Source organism: Mobula hypostoma, chromosome 3, assembly GCF_963921235.1.
Source record: "Mobula hypostoma chromosome 3, sMobHyp1.1, whole genome shotgun sequence".
NCBI classification, from domain to species: domain Eukaryota; kingdom Metazoa; phylum Chordata; class Chondrichthyes; order Myliobatiformes; family Myliobatidae; genus Mobula; species Mobula hypostoma.
The window spans coordinates 104,612,725-104,634,250 of record NC_086099.1 but is presented as its reverse complement, the minus strand read 5'-3'; the positions used below and the strand labels follow the sequence as shown (position 1 = coordinate 104,634,250).

At 41.8% G+C, this 21,526-nt stretch overlaps 1 protein-coding gene across 2 annotated transcripts in view; it reads right to left on the bottom strand.

Annotated features, from left to right (window-relative positions):
* Window positions 1–13,237, bottom strand: part of ndnf (neuron-derived neurotrophic factor) — a 30,559-nt gene extending 17,322 nt beyond the window's left edge. For both annotated transcript variants that reach the window (XM_063042225.1, XM_063042226.1), the window contains exon 1: window positions 12,896–13,237. In XM_063042225.1, the coding sequence (XP_062898295.1) occupies window positions 12,896–12,915 (20 nt within the window). In that variant the 5' untranslated portion in view covers window positions 12,916–13,237. The remainder of the gene's footprint in view (window positions 1–12,895) is intronic.
* Between the last annotated feature and the right edge of the window lie 8,289 nt (window positions 13,238–21,526).

Below are 21,526 nucleotides of genomic sequence, written 5' to 3'. Positions count from 1 at the left end.
CAGGACTTAAGCATCGTGGAAGTCCAAGCCACTGTTTTACATGTGTGCTGATCATTCTTTCAAGCTTTTCAACCTTGCTGATGGGGATTTCATACACTGTTAAAGGCCACATGAGTCTTGGGAGTATGCCGAACTGGAAGCACCACAGCTTGAGTTTTCCTGGCAGCAAGGTCTTGTTGATGTGAGCTATGTACATGATGGTATCCTTTTTGAGTTGTTCAGACTGCTCAGTGTCCTTGAGCTTAGCATCGTACCATCGGCCCAAGCTCTTCACTGGCATTTCTGAAATCAAACCCAGTTTGGATTGGGGATGAACATGGTGATTGTCGATAATAGAAAACGGCTAATTTCAGGGGATCTAACTTTGTTAAAATTAAATCAGAAATTGGCAGGGAATTCTGTACAGGAAAAATCTTTACAATTTGTTTCAGGTATAAGCTAAGCACATTCCCATTAGAAGGAAAGTTACAGGAATCAAGATCAGGACCATTTGGATGACAAAGGGTGCAGAGAAAAAGATGAAAGAAACAGTGTTCAGTCCAGCCAATTCTTCAAATATCAAGCTACTAAACATAGTAAGTTGTGAAAAAAAAGAAAATAACACAAAGACATGATGATTATGCTCAGTTAATTTTTGAAAAAGGCACACACATCAAAATTTGATAGCAATTTAAATAGAATTGCTGTGGGAGGATGTTACAGGGATGGTGGGTGAAGATTGATCTGGACAATTGTTTGGTTTCTATTCATACATCACTTATATCACCTCCAGCTTATTTATCTGGTCCACTGACAAAAATATAAGCTAAAATGATTACAGCCAACGTGAATGAACATACTGAATCTTTCGCAGATAAATGGACTGAACCTCTGTCCTGGAATTTCATCCAAGGGCACAGCCTGGAAGTTAGTAACAAAAATGGGCCCATTTTCACACACTATCTATCATAATTACATTTAAACTTTCTGTTAAGCCCTTGAAATATATATGAACCTAATACAGGTCATAATTTATCAAAACAATCTAGGCCTAAGGAAGATTTTAAACTCGTAACACATCTTTTTTAATGTGAATTTAAGTTTCCATTAATTGATGCATGCACAGTTTTAAAGTAAAATAAGGTTTCTAGTTTGTTTAAAAGTTCCATAAAGTAGATTGAACGAAATGGAAAATAGAGAATGAGAAATAGGAGCAAAATTAGGCCATTCAGCCCTGAGTCTGCTCCACCATTCCATCATGGCTGATTTATTGTCCCTCTCAACCCTATTCTCCTGCTTTTGACATACTACAAATCAAAAACCTATCAATCTCTGCTTCAAATATACCCAATCACTTGGCCTCCACAGACATCTGTGGCAATGAATTTCAAAGTTTCATCACCCTTTGGCTAAAGAATAATTTTGGTTAAAGTATAAAGCATCAGTAAAAGTAATTATGTTAGTCATAAAAGCAGAAGTTCAAGATTTCAAACAATAAACATAATTTGTTTTCTGTTGCATCTGAAAATCAAACTGAATTTCCAGGAGCTCAGCTTAAGTTAAAATACAGGAAATACATATAAATAATTCTAAAATTTGGTTTGTAGTTAATATGGGAATAGAGGTGCCTGGGAGGGTAAGAATTGACGGAAGATCACAAAATATAATTGCCAATTTAGCACATGGCTCAAAGTTTTGTTTTGCCTCCAAAAGAATATGATTCATACAGGAGAATAAAATCCTTATTTCTTCTCCCTAATCTCAATGCATTTTATACGTACATTAAGATCAAGAGGGTAGTTAGGGAAAGGATAGGTCCATTCAAGGGCAAAGGAGAGAATTTACACATGGAACCACAGGAAGTGAGTACTTACAAAAGAGGATTTGGGTGATGGTGAGAGTAAAGAGCAGTATTTTGATATTCTAAGGCATGGTGATATCAAGGAGGTGGTAGTTTGGGGCATCTTGGAAAACAGTTTCAGTGGGTTCTATCCTGTGTAATGAGGGAAGCAAGGAATGAAATTGCTGCAGTCTTCATGTATATCTTTGTATCCTCTCCAGCCACTGGAGACTGGAGAATAGCCAATGTTCTTCCTTGGATTAAGAGGGACAATGCTAGGGAATGATTGGAGAAGATTCTTAGCACAAGGTTTACTTGCATTAAAAAGCATGAACTTATTGGAGGTAATCAGCATTAAAGATAACCTGCAGAGGAGGATTGATTGAGATTTTTGAGGAAGTTATGAAGATAACTGAAGAGAGTAGGATAGTGGATGTTGTCAACATGGACTTGAGTAAAGAATCTGAACATGGGAGAGACATGGTGAGCAGGAGAAAAGCTTCCTGAGGGCATCATTGTTTTCCTTCTGAACATTACAGCACAGGAACACACCCTCCAAGCACATCATGTCTACACCAACCATTATGCCAATCCCACTAATCTCATGTGCATGAATATCCCTTGATCTCCTATCTGTTCATGTGTCAATTCAAGTGCCTCTTAAATATTACTAAAGCATCAGCTTCTACCACCTACCCTGGCAGCTACCCTTCTCTGTGTTAAAACTTGCCCCACACATCTCCCTTACACTTGCCCCCTTTCATCTAAACCACATACCCCCTAATATTTGACACTTTTGACTTCGGAAAAAGGCTCCACCATGGACCTCTCAAAATATTATATACTTCTATTAGCTCATCCCTCATTCCCTGGCGCTCCAGTGAACACAGTCCGGAGTCGTCAGGCCTGTCTTTATTGCTAATGCATTGTAATCCAGGCAACATCACCATTAATCTCTTCCACACTGTCTGCAAAGCCTCCACATCGTTCCTGTCGGGAGGAAACCAAAAGCATACAAATCACTCCAAAAAGTCCATATAGTTGCAACTTAACATTCTTAGTTTTAAACTCATTCCGCCAAATGATGACGAAACCTTCTTTACCACCTTTATTACTCGCGTTGTCACTTTCAGAGAGGTATGGACTTGCACCTCAAGATCCCCATGTACAGTATATCAATGAATGTGTAAGGTAGTGACCTAGCGAGACAGTCCCACCCATGCAGGATGAATCGTCCTCCAGCCTCTGTGACATATTCTGCTAACAGCCAGCAGAAGACACGGGCAGCCGACATCAGCGGATCAAATGAATTTTTTGTACGTGTGGGGCGGCGTTCGACTGAGTGCAGGTTTTGGGTGGCGCAGCGTGGTGGGATTTAGTTCGATTCAGCTGTAGTGGTTAGCGTGCAGCCTTGCTGTTAAAGAACGGCTGCAACCGGGTGGGTGCGTGAAAGGTAAAGGAAGAGGGAATGTGGTGTGCGAAGGGGGGTGGGTATGGAGGCAGCAGAAAGGGATGGGGGTCTACAAAAAGTAGGGAGACAAGGGGAAGGGTCAACATTGGGTCGCTAAGGGATGGGTGTGGATGAAAAAGGGTGTGGTTGAGGGAAAGAATGTCTATAAAATTATAGCTATATTCATGACAAATGGATAGTGAAAGTACGCTTGTCTGCACTTAGTGTTTCTCATTGGGAGCGAGTCATCTTCGATCCCGATTGACTGCTGAAGAAAATTAAATAATGAATTAAGTAATGATTTGTTTTTCAGATTCTGCATAACAAGGCCTCAATCACAATGTTGTTTTGGTCCGGGTAATAACTGCAGAGTCCCGTTCTGCTCGGTCCCTCGCACACTGATTCTCCCATATCTTGACTAGGTTGGGGAAAACAGAAAGATTGCACAGAGACCGCTGGTGAAGACGCGCAGGGGTCCATCCCGGCGATCATCGAGAGGTCCAGCAGAGCAACCCGCCGCTCCACAAGAGCCGGCCGGTGGCACAGGGAGTGAATCGGGCCAAGTGTTGGGACCGCGGCTCCCCGACCCAATTGTGAAGCAACCCCACCCACAACAAGCAAGGCATCAGGGCCACCACACCCTGCCAGCTCCTCAGTTCTCGCTGAATAGTGGCAACTGACTGCTGAGGGAAGGACAGGAGCCGTATTAGAAGCAGTTAAAATTGCTGTTAACGGAATGTAGTTTAAACTTTCTTCTTCCATTGAACGAATATGTCTCGCGAATTCTGCAATGTATTGAAATTAATACATTTTCGATATTTTCCGCAAGTTTTAAAATCTTTTTCACAATTCAGTCGATCCGTTCTGAACTCATCTGCAACTCAGTTAGAATCTTAGTATAATAATAGAACATTGGACCGTACACGCGCAAGCAACAACTTATTTCAATGCCTTCGATGCTGGAAAATATTACAAGTCACTTCATATGAGCGCAATAAAACAACATTCGAGCAGAAGAGTTACTCACATTCATTTATGGGTGAGCATCAGCACCTGAATATCTAGATTCTAAGAATGGGTTAAATATGAATCGTGATAGGGAGGTAAAGCACAGATGGTTTCTATGACCCAACATTAAAATCTAAACCTCTATTGTTAATGCTCAAAGGAAATTGGCGTTACGCTCAAATGAAATTTAAAGACGAATCTAAAGTAGAACATCTATCTCGAGTTCTCGACTGATATATTGGATCGTTGGAGGAAATCCTCTTTTGTACAATAAAACTTAAAGCATTGTCTCTTCAGCCAGCTTTCGGAAAGGCAACAGAAAGAAGTCATGCGACTATCAGTTCTGAGGCCATTTCAGCGCCCCTGCCTTGTTTGCAGATAAACCACTTTACTTCATAAAAGCTGAAACTTCACTCTTACGTGATCCCAAAGTCTGTATTAGTTGAATGTACAACATCGTTTGTCGTAATCAACAAAAAATAGACAATTCGCTGTATGAGCTGGTCAATGCCCAGGACAAGTGGTAGTTCCGATGGCTGAGTTTCCATCCTGACGCCTCATGAATATGATCTCATTCAAAACTACTATTTGTGTAACATTCCACCAGACCAGATCCCATTCAACTATTATCTGGCTCACATATACTGGCTCATGATCCAACAATGTTTTGACGTGAAAATGATCGTTGTGCCTTTCACATCCACCCCCCCCCCACCCCGCGCCCTAAACCTTGAACATCACTGCAACGTTCTCAGACTTCCAGGTTCTTCCATTTCTTCCCTCTTACACAATCTCAGTTTCAATCACTTCACCGTAGGTGCTATCCGAACACTTAAGATTCTCTCCCGGATTCTTTTTACTTCTTTAGTCTCACTTTTAGGGCCCTTTGAATACTCTTTCCTATTATTCACCCCCTTAACATCCACGAATACGACTGTATCCGGTTATGTTTCAATATGCTAGTAACGGTCTTAGAACAATATCTGTTGCAGAAGACGACACATGAATGTAAATTTTATCTGGAAATTCACAATCAGGCATAATGACACACATTGAAACACTTACACTGTAAGAAATACTTGTATGGCGTAACTGTGTTCCTATTACAAAATTACAAAAAGATAAGTCGCCAGAGTTCGCTCCACGCCGGCACTGACCTCAGCTCGTTTTGTTGTAATGGCCAGGCGACTGGGGAAGGAGAGCGGCGTTCGAAGATAAAGTATGTAATCTCTACATTACTGTGACCTTTCGGAAAACCAGGCTAATGGGTCAGCACCCCGGGTGTGATTGGACTCAAATTGCCAGCTGGAATTGTACTCTGTCAATGTCATCCATTGCACTCTGCAAATATCTCTCCATCCCCCTATATTGATTTTTACTTATGATTGCTTGTCACTTCTCTCTCGCTCCCTCTCTCGAGGAATGACAGGTAATGGAAGGTATTCCCAATACCCGGTGGCAATTGTCCAAAAAACACGTTGTTATTTGGTGCAGGATTTGGACACCTGGCCTCCTTATGAACTCTGTGGACATATTTTTGACAGCTCTTCGCGGTAATGGTTTCCATTATCGGGGTTCATTAAATGCAATGAGGCCGCTGCTGGAACCTATACACACTGCTTTCCATTGATCTCGTTAAACCCGCCACACCGGCACATCTGCTCCTTTTTCAGATTGATCTAAATGGCACACATGAATTCAAGAGCTATGTGATTATTTACTTTTAATCACCGAACGTGCCTTTCAATCACGTTAGATTTAAATATTTATCATTTTGGTAGCGGAGTGTGAATATTATGATTTAAGTTCAAATTGATAGACAGGAGTCTTTTTTTCTCTCGCAGCCGACATAATTATAATTGGCACGTGGGCAGGCTGCTCAATTTGTAAAATGCGCTTCGGGGAGCTTTGTTATTGGGACTAAGAGCTGAAAGTGAAAGGCTGTGGGCTGTGAGCCAGATACTGTAATGGGTTACAGCAATCCCCCATTTCTTCCCCATCTCATTTTCTGCCTCTCCTCATACCACTGCCAGCATGATCACTCCTTCACGATGAGATCCTCTCTCTGAGTGGGCTTGGAGTTACAGTTCTCATCTCAGACGCGTTTAGGTGATGGAGCTGTGCTCAGGAGGCGTTAAGTGCCACTATTTTCGGTGAGCATTTACGTATGGGTCCAGAAAAGGCTTAACTCCCACAATCTACTTTGCCGCAGCTTCCCCTCCCACCTGACACGCGATGCCCTCCACTCTTCGTCCATCCAAGCCATCTCCCCCCCCACCCCCACCATTATCCCCAACATTCCTCCCTCCGTATGCTTCAGGGACCCTGTGCGAAAACCATCAGCCCAAGCCCCCGCCCACTACAACCCCTAGCTTTCGGTAGTCACTGAATAAATGTTCACAAGTCCTGCGGTCACATTTCGCATGAACGCAATCAAGACGAATCTGAAAAATGTTATATTGACTAAAGCACGGGAGTTTGTTTAAAGCTCGGAATTCGGAATCGATAAAACGCATTGTGTTATTATAGGGCTGGTAGCGGAAAGTTTTGGAAGAACGGACAGAAAATTACACGTCAGAGAAATTCGGAATTTAACTTTGTTCTGCCCTTTTTATATGCCACAATAGCTGAATAAATTTTTAAAAAACAATCAGGAATCCGAGAGGGTTTCAGGGATTTAAGGTTCCCGTTTCGAATTCCCTTCGCATCATACATATGATAAAGTTTGCCTTCAAACCCTCTGTTGTTGTGGTTTTCGATTGTGGAAGAGAAGCTAGCCTTCATGGATGGGTCGTTCTTTTAGGACTCTCTTAGTTCTTGGCTATCTGATAATCGCGTCCCTAGCGTAATCTCACGTAAGTATTATAATTGCGTCGCCATTGAAACGAATTGTTCTGGCCTTGGGGGCGATGTTGGTCCCGAAAGCATACATGTTCAGTTGTTTAGACACAAATCATACTCGTGTCTTTCCGCGACTCCTTGTCAAAGAATGCTTGATAACATTTCACTAAGTTGAAGACACTTAAATGTTTGGACAGTACTGCAGATGCGAATGAACATGACTGAGTACAAAAAAAAGTTGTCATCTTCAGCACTAAAACAACCATTAAATCTTCGTTTGTTCTCTACTTGCAGGAAGGGAGTGTGCACTTTTATCATGCGAATTGGGGTTGTTGAATGCGCCGCGTGGGCTGCGCTGATAGCCTGGTTAATTTGATCGTCAGGACAAAGACCACCTTAAAATGGGACTATGGTATAGAAAGAGGCGTTCAGCCTCTGGCTGAACAGTGAATATTTGAGGTAAACCTACCACCAGATTATTTTTCAATCCTGTGATTTAAAATGCAATTTAAATTATTATTCAGCAGACCATTTTACTGTCAGACTGCTCAAAAGCAAAGGGACAGATTCAGAATAGCACAAGAAAGGTGGGAATTAAACCTGGAAATAGGAACATAATACGGAGAGAAGTTATGAGAAGGAATTTAAAAGGGAAAAAGACATAGAAAGATGGGGCCAGTGGAACGGGAGGTCTTGAAGGAGGGAGGGACGACATCAGACAGATAAGACAACACTGGAACTGTAAGCAAATGAACATAAAGCTGAGGCCATGGAAATACAAGAAATTGTTGACCATGACAAGAAAACTAATGAACTGAACAAAGTCGTGTAAGAAACAGAATGGCTCCTCTGAGCAATCAGGTATGTCGTTAAATTCTTGTTTTCAAGGCTATTGTTATTTATAACAACCCCACCACGCACCAATTCTGGTCCTAGGGTTAATATGGCTGTTTTCTTTATCCATGAAATCCCATTTACAACGAGCCTGCCTAAACCAGATGAGGATAAAATGCCAAGACATCCCAATATTGAAATAAGAATAGGTCGCTCATACTTATAACAAGTTTTTTAAAAAAACTGTAATTAAATCAAAGATACACATGTACCTGGGATCAGGTGGCTTCTCTAAAGGTCAGTGAGAACATTGTATATCTGGAAAATATGAGTGAGGCAAACAAATTCTACACCAGTTTTCTTAATGTCTGGTATTAGGAAACCACTTAAGTCTCCAAATTAAGCACAGAAGACCTTTAAACTTCTCAGCTGATTAGAGAAAGTTAACCTCTACTTATAAGAGGTAGGTGATGTCTGACAAACCTAATCTAATTATTTTCATTTTTTTTATATGTAGTGGCAGGGAATGTCTATCGCTTTTTTTTAAAAAGCTTTGAACTTACAAAAATATTTGATAAACTCCTTCATAAGTGCCTGTTAAGGTAGGTGAAAATCACACTGTTCAAGGAATAATGATGACTTACAGTTAGGAATGTAGCTATATGGCAAAAAGCCAAAAGGAATAATTGGCAGGTTCTGGCAATTTTCTGGTTCTGGCCAAATGGCAGAATTTTAATGAGTGGTACCCAAAAAGGTCACTTTGGAGTCTCGATTACATACTAGATTTATTAATGGTTTAGATGTTGGGACAGAAGATTACCTATTTAAGACTAGCATAAAATTTAGTTGCATTTTAGACAAAAACAATATTTACAGACATTAACAAACTAAATTTAAGGGATTTTTTAAAAAAGGGTTATTAATTTAATAGATATGTACCTAAAAATGACAAATGAAATTCCACACAAATGGTGAAAAGCTGGAATTACAGATGTCAGAACAGACTTGTGGTCCATATGGTAGGGGCATCAGATTCATGCAGAAAATGATCAAAATCTGAATTTCAAATGTTAACACACAACTGTCTATAACTAATAATTAGAGGGACACTTTAAATGAAGCCTCCCAGGATGGATTTGGTAGATAAAGGAAATGGGACACCTGCTGCTTGAGAAATATAGATTGGTAAGTAGTGATGGGGGAGGGGGGATTACGGAGTGGAGGGTAACTGGAACTGGCAGTGGAGATGAACCTAAGTACAGGGATGGTGGATACATTGCCTACACAGTTACATGCCAAATATGATAGAAATTAATTAATTTCTAATTTAAAAGGTTAATTAATTGCTAATAAAGACAGGGCATTAAAGGAAATGGAACCTATTCAAGTACATGTAGCTAGTTCATAAACCAGCCAAAATTCCACTGAAGTGCTAAATGATCCACTTTGTTTCAATGATAGGTCTGACAGGTTAAACACCTGTTTCATTACAAGCAAACAAAGTGAAGCGTACAGGGATTTAGAAGAGATTTCTCGACAGATATATAGTAGATTTCCTCTCTGGTTCCTTGAAGAGTTTAAGGCTTTATCCTGGGTATGCCCAAAACGCTGCGTTGTAAAATTAGAAGTTTTAATAACATGTTCAACATTAATTGAAGTTATGCAATAAATTTAAACCGAAGTGCACAGGGCTTGAAACCCGATCTTTATAGAATTTCCATTCAATTTAACCGACTTTATGAAATATTCATTAAAATGTATAAAATATAGCTATTCACGTCTGTCTTTCGGAGGCTTTATTAAAATGCAAAACTATTATTCTCGGAAACGGTTAGCGTTGATATTGACATGTTTACTCATATTAAAAGACAAATACTACATTGAATGAAAATTAGCCGGATTCGAAAACATCTTGAATCTTTTATTTATGGCATCAAGTTCAAAGTTAATGTAAATGGACTTGTAATCTAATAAACTACAGAGTAGATGGTAGTTTGCATGTCATCATATTTCCGTCACAAATACACCGAAGAAGGAAACACTAATGATGTGACGGTTCAGGAATCATCTCCACAGCCCGATACGTTGCACACTGCGCAAAAGGAGACTGGGATTTTGTTTTGATTTATGCTGCGGTCACCTCGCACATTGTATTAAAGACAAGCAGAGATCGGATTACACTGCAAGACGCCCATTATTTCCTTACTCATGTCTGTTTGAAAGTTAACCGCGACGACTTGATTAAAGTAACGAGCTCTGATCTGCAAAAGAAGGAATCGCTACTTATCGTGATTATAATATATAGAAAAGTAAGTAAGTGTGTGTGTGTGTGTGTGTGTGTGTGTGTGGATACACACACACACACACACACACACACACACACACATAAATATATATATATATATAAACCGACCCTTTGTCCTTTCCTATCCAGTCGTGTTAATCAGGGTCTACATGCCAATTATACATCGAAAGAAGGTTGTGGTTGCATATATTTCTAAAGGGTCCAATCCAACCACTTCCTTACAGGATGACCCCAGATTGCAAGGCTGCGCACACTCTGTGGAATTTCACTGCTCTCTTCTGCAAGTAATTAAAAACTGCTGTGCGCTTTTGTGAAACGATGTACAGTATCTAATTTTGATATTGTTATATTTGCGTTATTTTAAACTTGAGATATTGTAGAGTTCTACTGCTTTCGAAACGAACTCCGCCTTCAACACAACTTGGCCAAGGCACCCTAGCGTGGAGAAGCAGACACAACAAAGACATTCTGTTACAATACTATTTGTATGTTTTTAACGGGCGTTGCAGGAGAATCAATTTCCAGCAGGGGTTAATTGGGGAATTTGAATCCTCGTAAATAGTATTTATTAATGAGTTCCAGATCAGCGATATGCACTGACAGGATATCGCCAGCTTGTGGCAGCTTTAGCAACAATCTTATATCATAGTATTATTACCATTGCACCTAGTATTTCACAAACGGACACTGCTCGTTGCTTTTTCAGTAGATTATTAATCACCGTTAGTTTTCTGAAAGTTGAAGCTTTACATGGTGAATTTGTGCAGAGTCTTTATAACGGTGCTTCTAAAGGGTTAAATGATCACCGAAGTGATAACCATCTGCATTAGAGGATATTGAACAAAAAAAGGTGGCGCTTGCGTCCACGATTGATCCCAACATTTCTCTTAGTCCACTAGTACGAATGTTAGTCAAGGCGAAAGCTGAGTAGAAGAGTTAAGCTAAAGAACTAGACATGAACCGACGTGTTCAAGCTGTCGAAAGAAAACCAAGATCATACGGGACAAAAGATGAAAAGAAACAGCAGAAAGCGGCGCTCCGAACGAGTCCTTTTCCTGCCGCGGCGGAGCCCGGTGGTTTCTGACCCAGTCCTGCACGAACTGAGCTCAGATACGGAAAGCTTGCTGACCGCGAGGTACAGAGAACAATTCAGGCCATAGTTTCTGACCAAAAGTTTAGATTTACTCAAGCCTGTACTTTACTGGACCTTAACTAAATCGACCTCAGTGCCACAACGCACCGCTTTTTCCTCTCCAAGTAGGGTGTCGATGTGCCATCCCGGATCTCAGTCGCGGAAGGCGAGTGGTGTGGGGAACTGGGTTTAACCCTTGTAATCACTGGTACTGGCGGCTCGCAGTTAATGTCTCTTTTGGCGTTTTGATGCCAGCACAAGTTTGATTTTTGAAATTGAAGGGTACCTTTTGTTGAAAGGATGATGAAAAAGCGGCGTGGGTTAGCTTGACTGGCGCTTACGGTGTGGTCAAGATCACAATTGGCATGGCTGCTGCTCTACTGCAACACAAGTTCAATCAGCCGTATCTGAAGCCGTGGATGCGAAATTATCAAACAGCGACAATTTCACATTCACTAATGTTTGCGGTCGAGACAACCTTTCTCTACCGCCAAATGCCATTTCATTATGAAACTCCTTTATGACACTCAGCCGGTGACTGACCCAATACCAATAATGAACGAAATTGTGTGTCGATGCTGCACCGTTCATACGTGCACCGAAGTTTAACGCTTGGAATATGTTATTTTTTTCTTTCCCCGATATGCAAAATAAAACGCAAGGCTCCACATTTACGGTATATTTGGTAACAGAGAAAGTTTCCGAAAGTACCAGCTACAGATACAATTCTACCTGACTGGTGCTTAACATAGTACAGAGGATGGAAGCCCGATTGACGCCACCCTTTCAGAAGTAAGCACTCGTAGTCAGAAGCTCGCCTGGAAGCTTGTTTATGGGAAACAACTTTCCCGACAACATGGAAACTTAAACAGAAAGCGCGTGCTGAAAATCATGAACAAAAAACAGCATTGCTGGAAAGTGACTGTTTCTTTTGCCACAGATGCTGCCTGACCCGCCGAGTGTTTCCAATATTTTCTGTTTTTATTTCTCAGTAGCATTTCTGATTGTATTTTGGGCAACGTAATATCAACGAAAGGCAATAAACCCCTTTATACCCTTTACATGCAAATCAAAACACTTCACCAGTTGCACATTAGTGAAACAATTTCAAGAATCCTCGGCAATGCTTGTCCACCACCGCCCCCCACCCCACCACGTCTTCCCCTAATTCGAATTTAAAAGTGAAAGCGAACTATTATTTGAAATTCGCTGGTCCAAAATTGGTTGCTTTAACCATTTGTAAGTGCTAAGTCGCGTTCGCAGATAGGCGAATAGGGTGAGCGAAGGACCAATTATGTTTTTTAAAATTTATATATAACAAGTGTATTACACTGTCTAGATTAAATACAGTAATCGATAGTATGCGCCAACATAATTTTTAAAGCAAACTATGACATACGACGTCTGATGTAACGCAGGTCTCAAGAAAATTCCACTGCTAATTTTATTTTGCCGTGATATTCCTTTGAGGGTGGGGATAGGTGGGAAAGAAATAGTATTTCTTACCTTGAAGTAATCATTTGCATTGCAAACTTCCAACTCTGTTAGTCCAGTTTATTTTTCTTCGCTTAAGATCCCACGATTATTTTGAGAGAGAGTGAGGGGAGAGGAATGCTAAATAAATGCAGACAAAACTTGGGTGGCTGCCAGTGAAGCTACCCTTGTATCTGAAATGTGGCTTTTTTTGTCTTGCTCTCTTCTAAATTCCGCAAAGCCGAGTCTGCAAGAAACAAGTAAAGGTTGTGTCGGATTGCATAGAGGCAATGTGTGAGCATCAGTATCTGGCTCTTTCTGCCTCACTGAACTGGCTTTCCACAGTGCAGAGGTAAGAGTGACCAGAAGTTGAGCTCAAACTCCACTCACTTTGTCCCGTTCTTGGCTTCTACCAATCCACACGCGGACATCCAACTGACCAATCACAGGCCAGTATAGTTACCTTCACCAATTGCAAGGGACAAAGAATGCGGAGGGAAAAGCCAATCAAAGAAAGGGAACGCGCCATTTTAACCAATAACAGAGTGACTGTCTGAATGAAAGCTCGAGCAGCGGCAGCGTTCGGGTCAACCAGCCGGAGCAAGAACGAGCGTATAAACACCATATTTCAAATCATTAGCACCATTTACCAAGAATCATTTTGCACTAAATTTGGAAATATATCCTTTGTTAGCGAGTCCACCGTTTTATTGCGTTACTATCAAATTCTATATTAATTTCATTCTTCGGTCTTTGCCGATAATATCTACTGAGTTGAGCGAAGTTTTTGGAGGCGATGAATCCACTCGGCTAAAGAAATCCAATCGAATCTCCATCCAAAATCATAGCTACATTCTGGATGCTGGTCAGCATAGTAATGGATCTTTGAGATTTCTGTTGTTTTCTTTGGATGACTTGAAATCTGCACACTGTGGTTTCCATCTGCGTGTAGTGCTGGGCGGTCTGTTTAATGCAGAGCGCGGGGAGACTCAGTGTGACACTGGCACCAATAATGTGTTTTTACTGTCACACTGCGACTTTTATGGTTGCAAGATTTCAGATACAAGGCGGTTTCCAATTGACACAAATTGCAGTTAACCCCCCGATCCTGCACGGCGAAAATGCCTTATTCCATTAACGCCGCAGACACACGCAGTCACGAAGGTGAAAGAAAGACTGGGCAGATCAGAGCAACTAGGACTGCAGAAGGAAATAAGAACAGTGAAATAGCTGAAAAATGATGCAGAAACAAAACGATATAGCACAGCAATTTAACTCGCGCGCGCGCATACACACATGCAAGTAATTATGTGTTAACTTGTTTATGACTGGCATCTGTCACTTTTTAATAAAAATGGCTCCTTCCTCTCTCTCGATAACTCCATTTTTACAGCGGTGAAAATGCAAGGATTGCAAACTCTAAATATCTGTGAATTGTAATCACATTAAATAGAGTAACATCTATTGACAAACAGGATTTGTGCAAAACAGCAACACAAATAGAACCCTAACCCCTAGCATCTCCAGGTAGTCTGGAGTAATGAAGTAATGAATGTTAACGTCACACGGCTGATGTATCGGGATAGACGAATTAATTCTTGATCTGCAGTCTTGCCCTCAGCCCGCTCATTTCGTCTCCTCTTAATCAAGATGTTGATGGACCTGTTCAATATTCCCACCGGTTAATTGCTTCGGAAGAGGGAGCTGACGTCCAGAGAAATAGACACACAGGCATATTGAGAAATAGGCGCGGTACACTATTTGTTTGTTTATTTATTTATTTATTCGTTTATTGAGCAATATAGAGCGAAGTAAGTAAGTAAGCCCTTCCTTCGAGCGACGCCGCCACAGCAACCCTCGACATATCCCGATTAATCCTAACCTAATCACGGTACAATTTATAACGACCTTTTTTTGCAACTGTAACAGAGACTTATGCACACTTGTAATTCGAGGTAACTTTTATGTAGTGATTATGCTTCATTTATTGCTTTTAAAATTAAACAGTTTTTCACTGTAACACTGATACTGGTATTTTCAGGCAATAAGCGTAGAGAAGTTCCAACTTTAGGTTGGAAGAAAATCAAACAAAACTCAGAAGTTACGTTCCGTACACACCCTGCCATCTAGTGGTCAGAAGCGGTAGTGCGAGGTCTTCGAGAGAGCGAATTTCTGCGAGTTTGGCGGTGTAATTTCAGGGGTGACATAAATAATTTAAAAACTCATTATAATATTGAAACAGATAATAAAATCATCCCTTGTAGTAAAGAAAACGACAGATTGTGTCCCATCTTCAAAACGAACCTTTATAAATAAACAATGTATGTGTTGACCTGTGAAGAATATTTTCATTATGATGAGACGGAATATTCAGTGGAGTCTGCAAGAAATGTAAGGTTAGGCTCGCTAATATTCAGAAGCAAAACTAAGCATGCAAAATTTTTAACTTAAGTCTGTGAATTTTACAGATATACAGTAATAATGGTTATAAACCAATCAAGTCTGTAGCATATCAGGGCCATGTGACCAGTGGTGTGCCACCGGGATCTGCCCTGGGTTCAGTGTTGTTTGACATCCATATGAAGATTTTGTTAGCGATGTTATTAACATGAATGGGAAGTCTCTAGAAGATATAAAAATTGGCGGTGGTGTGGACAGTAAAGAAGATTGTCTGAGATTACAAGAGAATCTACACGAACTGCGGAAGTGGGCCAAGGAATGGCAGATGGAATTTAACTCAGACATGTGTGAGGTGCTTTTTTGTTGCTAGTAAACCCAGGGCAGGACTTACACAGTAAATGACAGGGCCCTGGAGAGCAGTGTTCTATGGAGAGACCGAGGGGTACAGGTACGCTGTTCTGTGAAAGTGGTAGAGGCTAATGAGGAAATAATTTGACACATTTGCCTTTAATTGTCAGTGGTCTGAGAGCAGGAGTTGCAACTGTACAAGCTGATTATGAGACCCGTCTTGGAATATTGTTTGAAGTTACATCATCAAACTTGCAGGAATTCATGGTCACCCGGCTAAAGGAATGCTATCATTAAACTGGAAAGTATGCCAGAAGTTACAAGGATACTAATGAGATTGGTGGGCTTGAGTTAAAAAGAAAGGCGGAAGGCTGTGGCTTTCTTTTTTGGAGTGCAGGAGGCTGAGGGGTAATCATAAAGATAAGTAAAGTTATGAGAGGTATGAATAATGTCTCTTCTTCTGCCTTTCAACTCACTAGTGAGCATAGGCCATCAACAACCTCTTTCCAGATCAACCTGTCCTGTGCATATCTCTCCAGCTGTGACCATGTCATTCCCACTCTCCTGGCGTCGGTTAACACTTCCGTCCTCCATGTGGACTTGGGCCTACCTCGCTTTCGCTTGCCCTGAGGATTCCATGTGAGAGCTTGTCTGGTGATACTATTCGGGGGCTTCCTCAACATGTGTCCTATCCAGCACCACTTCCTTATCTTGATCTCTGACTCAATTGGTGTCTGGTTGGTCCTTTGCCATAATTCTGTATTGTTCACATAATCTGTCCCAAAATCTGACACAAGCATTTGTTGATGAAGGTCTGGGTTTTTCTGATTACTTCTGATGTCAGTCTCCAAGTTTCAGAGTCGTATAGGAGGACAGATTTGACATTTGAGTTGAAGATTCTCAATTTGATTCTTAACCTTAGTTCTTTTGCCGTTCAGACTAGTAAGTCTCTAGAATTATGATACGCAAACACAAGAAAATCTGCAGATGCTGGAAATTCAAGAAACACACACAAAATGCTGATGGAATGCAGCAGGCCAGTCAGCATCTATAGGAAGAAGCACAGCTGACGTTTCAGGCCGAGTCTCGAAATGTTGACTGTACTTCTTCCTATAGATGCTGCCTGGCCTGCTGCGTTCCACCAGCATTTTGTGTGTTTTGTAGCATTATGATACTATGTCATAATGAATATTGTGGTCACAGTCTTTTTCCCAGGGTACAGGAGTCTAAAACTGGAGGGCATGCACTCAGGATGAGAAGGGAAGATTTAAAGACTTGAAGTGCAACTTTATCACACAGCATGTGCTCCACGCCACCTTGTGGAGGAAGAAGGAACTCCAGCCCTTCACATATCCCTGGAAGTCAACACAGCACTCCTCGGAGGATTTGTTGTGAGAATAATGGCCGCACTGTGAGTACTTCCCGTTATTATGAAGGAAGCCGGTCGGTAATTCTCCGAGTATGTAAATATGTGGTTAATCACAGGAGTTCAAAAGCTACTATCATGAATTCTTGGCCCTGCAAATAGTACTTACTTTATTGTCGCCAAACAATTGATACCAGAGCGTACAATCATCACAGCGATATTTGATTCTGCGCTTCATGCTCCCTGGATTACAAATCAATAGTAAATATTAAAAATTTAAATTATAAATCTTAAATAGAAAAGAGAAAATGGAAAGTAAGGTAGTGCAAAAAAAAACCGAGAGGCAGGTCCGGATATTTGGAGGGTACGGCCCAGATCCGGGTCAGGATCCGTTCAGCAGTCTTATCACAGTTGGAAAGAAGCTGTTCCCAAATCTGGCCATACGTATCTTCAAGCTCCTGATCCTTCTCCCGGAGGGAAGAGGGAAGAAAAGTGTGTTGGCTGGGTGTGTCGTGTCCTTGATTATCCTGGCAGCACTGCTCCGACAGCGTGCGATGTAAAGTGAGTCCAAGGATGGAAGATTGGTTTGTGTGATGTGCTGCGCCGTGTTCACGATCTTCTGCGGCTTATTCCGGTCTTGGACAGGACAACTTCCGTACCAGGTTGTGATGCAGCCTAGAAAAATGCTTTCTATGGTGCATCTATAAAAATTAGTGAGGGTTTTAGGGGACAGGCCAAATTTCTTTAGCTTTCTCAGGAAGTAAAGGCACTAGTGGGCCTTCTTGGCAGTGGACTCTGCTTGGTTGGACCAAGTCAGGTCATTTGTGATATTGACCCCGAGGAACTTAAAGCTTTTGACATAGAAACATAGAAACATAGAAAATAGGTGCAGGAGTAGGCCATTCGGCCCTTCGAGCCTGCACCGCCATTTATTATGATCATGGCTGATCATCCAACTCAGAACCCCGCCCCAGCCTTCCCTCCATACCCCCTGACCCCCGTAGCCACAAGGGCCATATCTAACTCCCTCTTAAATATAGCCAATGAACTGGCCTCAACTGTTTCCTGTGGCAGAGAATTCCACAGATTCACCACTCTCTGTGTGAAGAAGTTTTTCCTAATCTCGGTCCTAAAAGGCTTCCCCTCTATCCTCAAACTGTGGCCTCTCGTTCTGGACTTCCCCAACATCAGGAACAATCTTCCTGCATCTAGCCTGTCCAATCCCTTTAGGATTTTATACATTTCAATCAGATCCCCCCTCAATCTTCTAAATTCCAATGAGTACAAGCCCAGTTCATCCAGTCTTTCTTCATATGAAAGTCCTGCCATCCCAGGAATCAATCTGGTGAACCTTCTTTGTACTCCCTCTATGGCAAGGATGTCTTTCCTCAGATTAGGGGACCAAAACTGCATACAATACTCCAGGTGTGGTCTCACCAAGGCCTTGTACAACTGCAGTAGTACCTCCCTGCTCCTGTACTCGAATCCTCTCGCTATAAATGCCAGCATACCATTTGCCTTTTTCACCGCCTGCTGTACCTGCATGCCCACTTTCAATGACTGGTGTATAATGACACCCAGGTCTCGTTGCACCTCCCCTTTTCCTAATTGGCCACCATTCAGATAATAATCTGTTTTCCTATTTTTGCCACCAAAGTGGATAACTTCACATTTATCCACATTAAATTGCATCTGCCATGAATTTGCCCACTCACCTAACCTATCCAAGTCACCCTGCATCCTCTTAGCATCCTCCTCACAGCTAACACTGCCACCCAGCTTCGTGTCATCCGCAAACTTGGAGATGCTGCATTTAATTCCCTCATCCAAGTCATTAATATATATTGTAAACAACTGGGGTCCCAGCACTGAGCCTTGCGGTACCCCACTAGTCACCGCCTGCCATTCTGAAAAGGTCCCGTTTATTCCCACTCTTTGCTTCCTGTCTGCTAACCAATTCTCCACCCACACCAATACCTTACCCCCAATACCGTGTGCTTTAAGTTTGCACACTAATCTCCTGTGTGGGACCTTGTCAAAAGCCTTTTGAAAATCCAAATATACCACATCCACTGGTTCTCCCCTATCCACTCTACTAGTTACATCCTCAAAAAAATTCTATGAGATTTGTCAGACATGATTTTCCTTTCACAAATCCATGCTGACTCTGTCCGATGATTTCACCGCTTTCCAAATGTGCTGTTATGACATCCTTGATAACTGACTCCAGCAGTTTCCCCACCACCGACATTAGGCTAACCAGTCTATAATTCCCCGGTTTCTCTCTCCTTCCTTTTTTAAAAAGTGGTGTTACATTAGCCACCCTCCAATCCTCAGGAACTAGTCCAGAATCTAATGAGTTTTGAAAAATTATCACTAATGCATCCACTATTTCTTGGGCTACTTCCTTAAGCACTCTAGGATGCAGACCATCTGGCCCTGGGGATTTATCTGCCTTCAATCCCTTCAATTTACCTAACACCACTTCCCTACTAACATGTATTTCGCTCAGTTCCTCCATCTCACTGGACCCTCTGTCCCCTACTATTTCTGGAAGATTATTTATGTCCTCCTTAGTGAAGACAGAACCAAAGTAATTATTCAATTGGTCTGCCATGTCCTTGCTCCCCATAATCAATTCACCTGTTTCTGTCTGCAGGGCACCTACATTTGTCTTTACCAGTCTTTTCCTTTTTACATATCTATAAGAGCTTTTACAGTCCGTTTTTATGTTCCTTGCCAGTTTTCTCTCATAATCTTTTTTCCTCTTCCTAATTAAGCGCTTTGTCCTCCTCTGCTGAACTCTGAATTTCTCCCAGTCCTCAGGTGAGCCACTTTCTCTGGCTAATTTGTATGCTTCTTCTTTGGAATTGATACTATCCCTAATTTCTCTTGTCAGCCACGGGTGCACTACCTTCCTTGATTTATTCTTTTGCCAAACTGGGATGAACAATTGTTGTAGTTCATCCATGCAACCTTTAAATGCTTGCCATTGCATATCCACCGTCAATCCTTTAAGTGTCATTTGCCAGTCTATCTTAGCTAATTCACGTCTCATACCTTCAAAGTTACCCCTCTTTAAGTTCAGAACCTTTGTTTCTGAATTAACTATGTCACTCTCCATCTTAATGAAGAATTTCACCATATTATGGTCACTCTTATCCAAGGGGCCTCTCATGACAAGATCGCTAATTAACCCTTCCTCATTGCTCAAAACCCAGTCCAGAATAGCCTGCTCTCTAGTCGGTTCCTCGACATGTTGTTTCAAAAAACCATCCCGCATACATTCCAAGAAATCCTCTTCCTCAGCACCTTTACCAATTTGGTTCACCCAATCTACATGTAGATTGAAGTCACCATTATAACTGCTGTTCCTTTATTGCACACATTTCTAATTTCCTGTTTAATACCATCTCCGACCTCACTACTACTGTTAGGTGGCCTGTACACAACTCCCACCAGCGTCTTCTGCCCCTTAGTGTTACGCAGCTCTACCCATATCGATTCCACATCTTCCCGGCTTATGTCCTTCCTTTCTATTGCGTTAATCTCTTCTTTAACCAGCAACGCCACCCCACCTCCCCTTCCTTCATGTCTATCCCTCCTGAATATTGAATATTGAATATTGACCTGTTCCACTTGCGTACCACCAATGTAAATTCGGTTGTGCGGTCTGCTACTCCTTCTCAAGTCAACAACCAATTCCTTCGCTTGCTGACGTTGAGGGATAGGTTATTGTCTTTGCACTATGCCACCAGGTTCTTAATTTCCTCTTTGTACTCAAACTCATTATTACCTGAGATACGGCCTACAATTGTTGTGTCATTAGCAAACTTATATATTGAGTTCGATGGAAACTTGGCTACATAATCATGGGTATACAGTGAGTACAGCAGGGGGCTGAGTACACAGCCTTGTGGAGCACCGGTGCTCAGAGTGATTGTAGAGGAGAGCTTGTCCCCTATTTTTACTGCCTGGGTCCTGTCTGTGAGGAAGTTGAAGATCCAGCTGCAGATCTGAGAGCTAAGGCCCAGGTTCCGGAGCTTAGGAATCAGTTTATTTGGAATGATGGTATTAAAAGCGGAGCTGTAGTCAATGAAAAGGAACCTTGCGTATGCGTCTTTATTCTCCAGGTGTTCTATGGAGGAATGTAGGGCCAGAGAGATGGCGTCTGCTGTTGACCTGTTGCTCTGGTAGGCGAATTGCAAAGAGTCGAGGTTGACTGGTAGCCTGTGGTTGATGTGTGCCATAACCAATCTCTCGAAGCACTTCATAGCAATTGATGTCAGAGCCACAGGTCGATAATCATTCAGGCATGCCACCTTGCTCTTCTTCAACACTGGGATTATCGTTGCCTTCTTAAAACACGAGGGGATCTTAGACTGAAGCAAGGAGCAGTTGAAGATATCAGCAAACACTCCAGCTAGCTCGCTTGCACAGGCCTGGAGAACCCGTCCTGGGGCACCATCTGGGCCCGTAGCCTTCCTTGGATTTATCTTCAGGAAGGCCCTTTAACGTCCTCCTCAGTGACAATGAATCTCGATGCCACC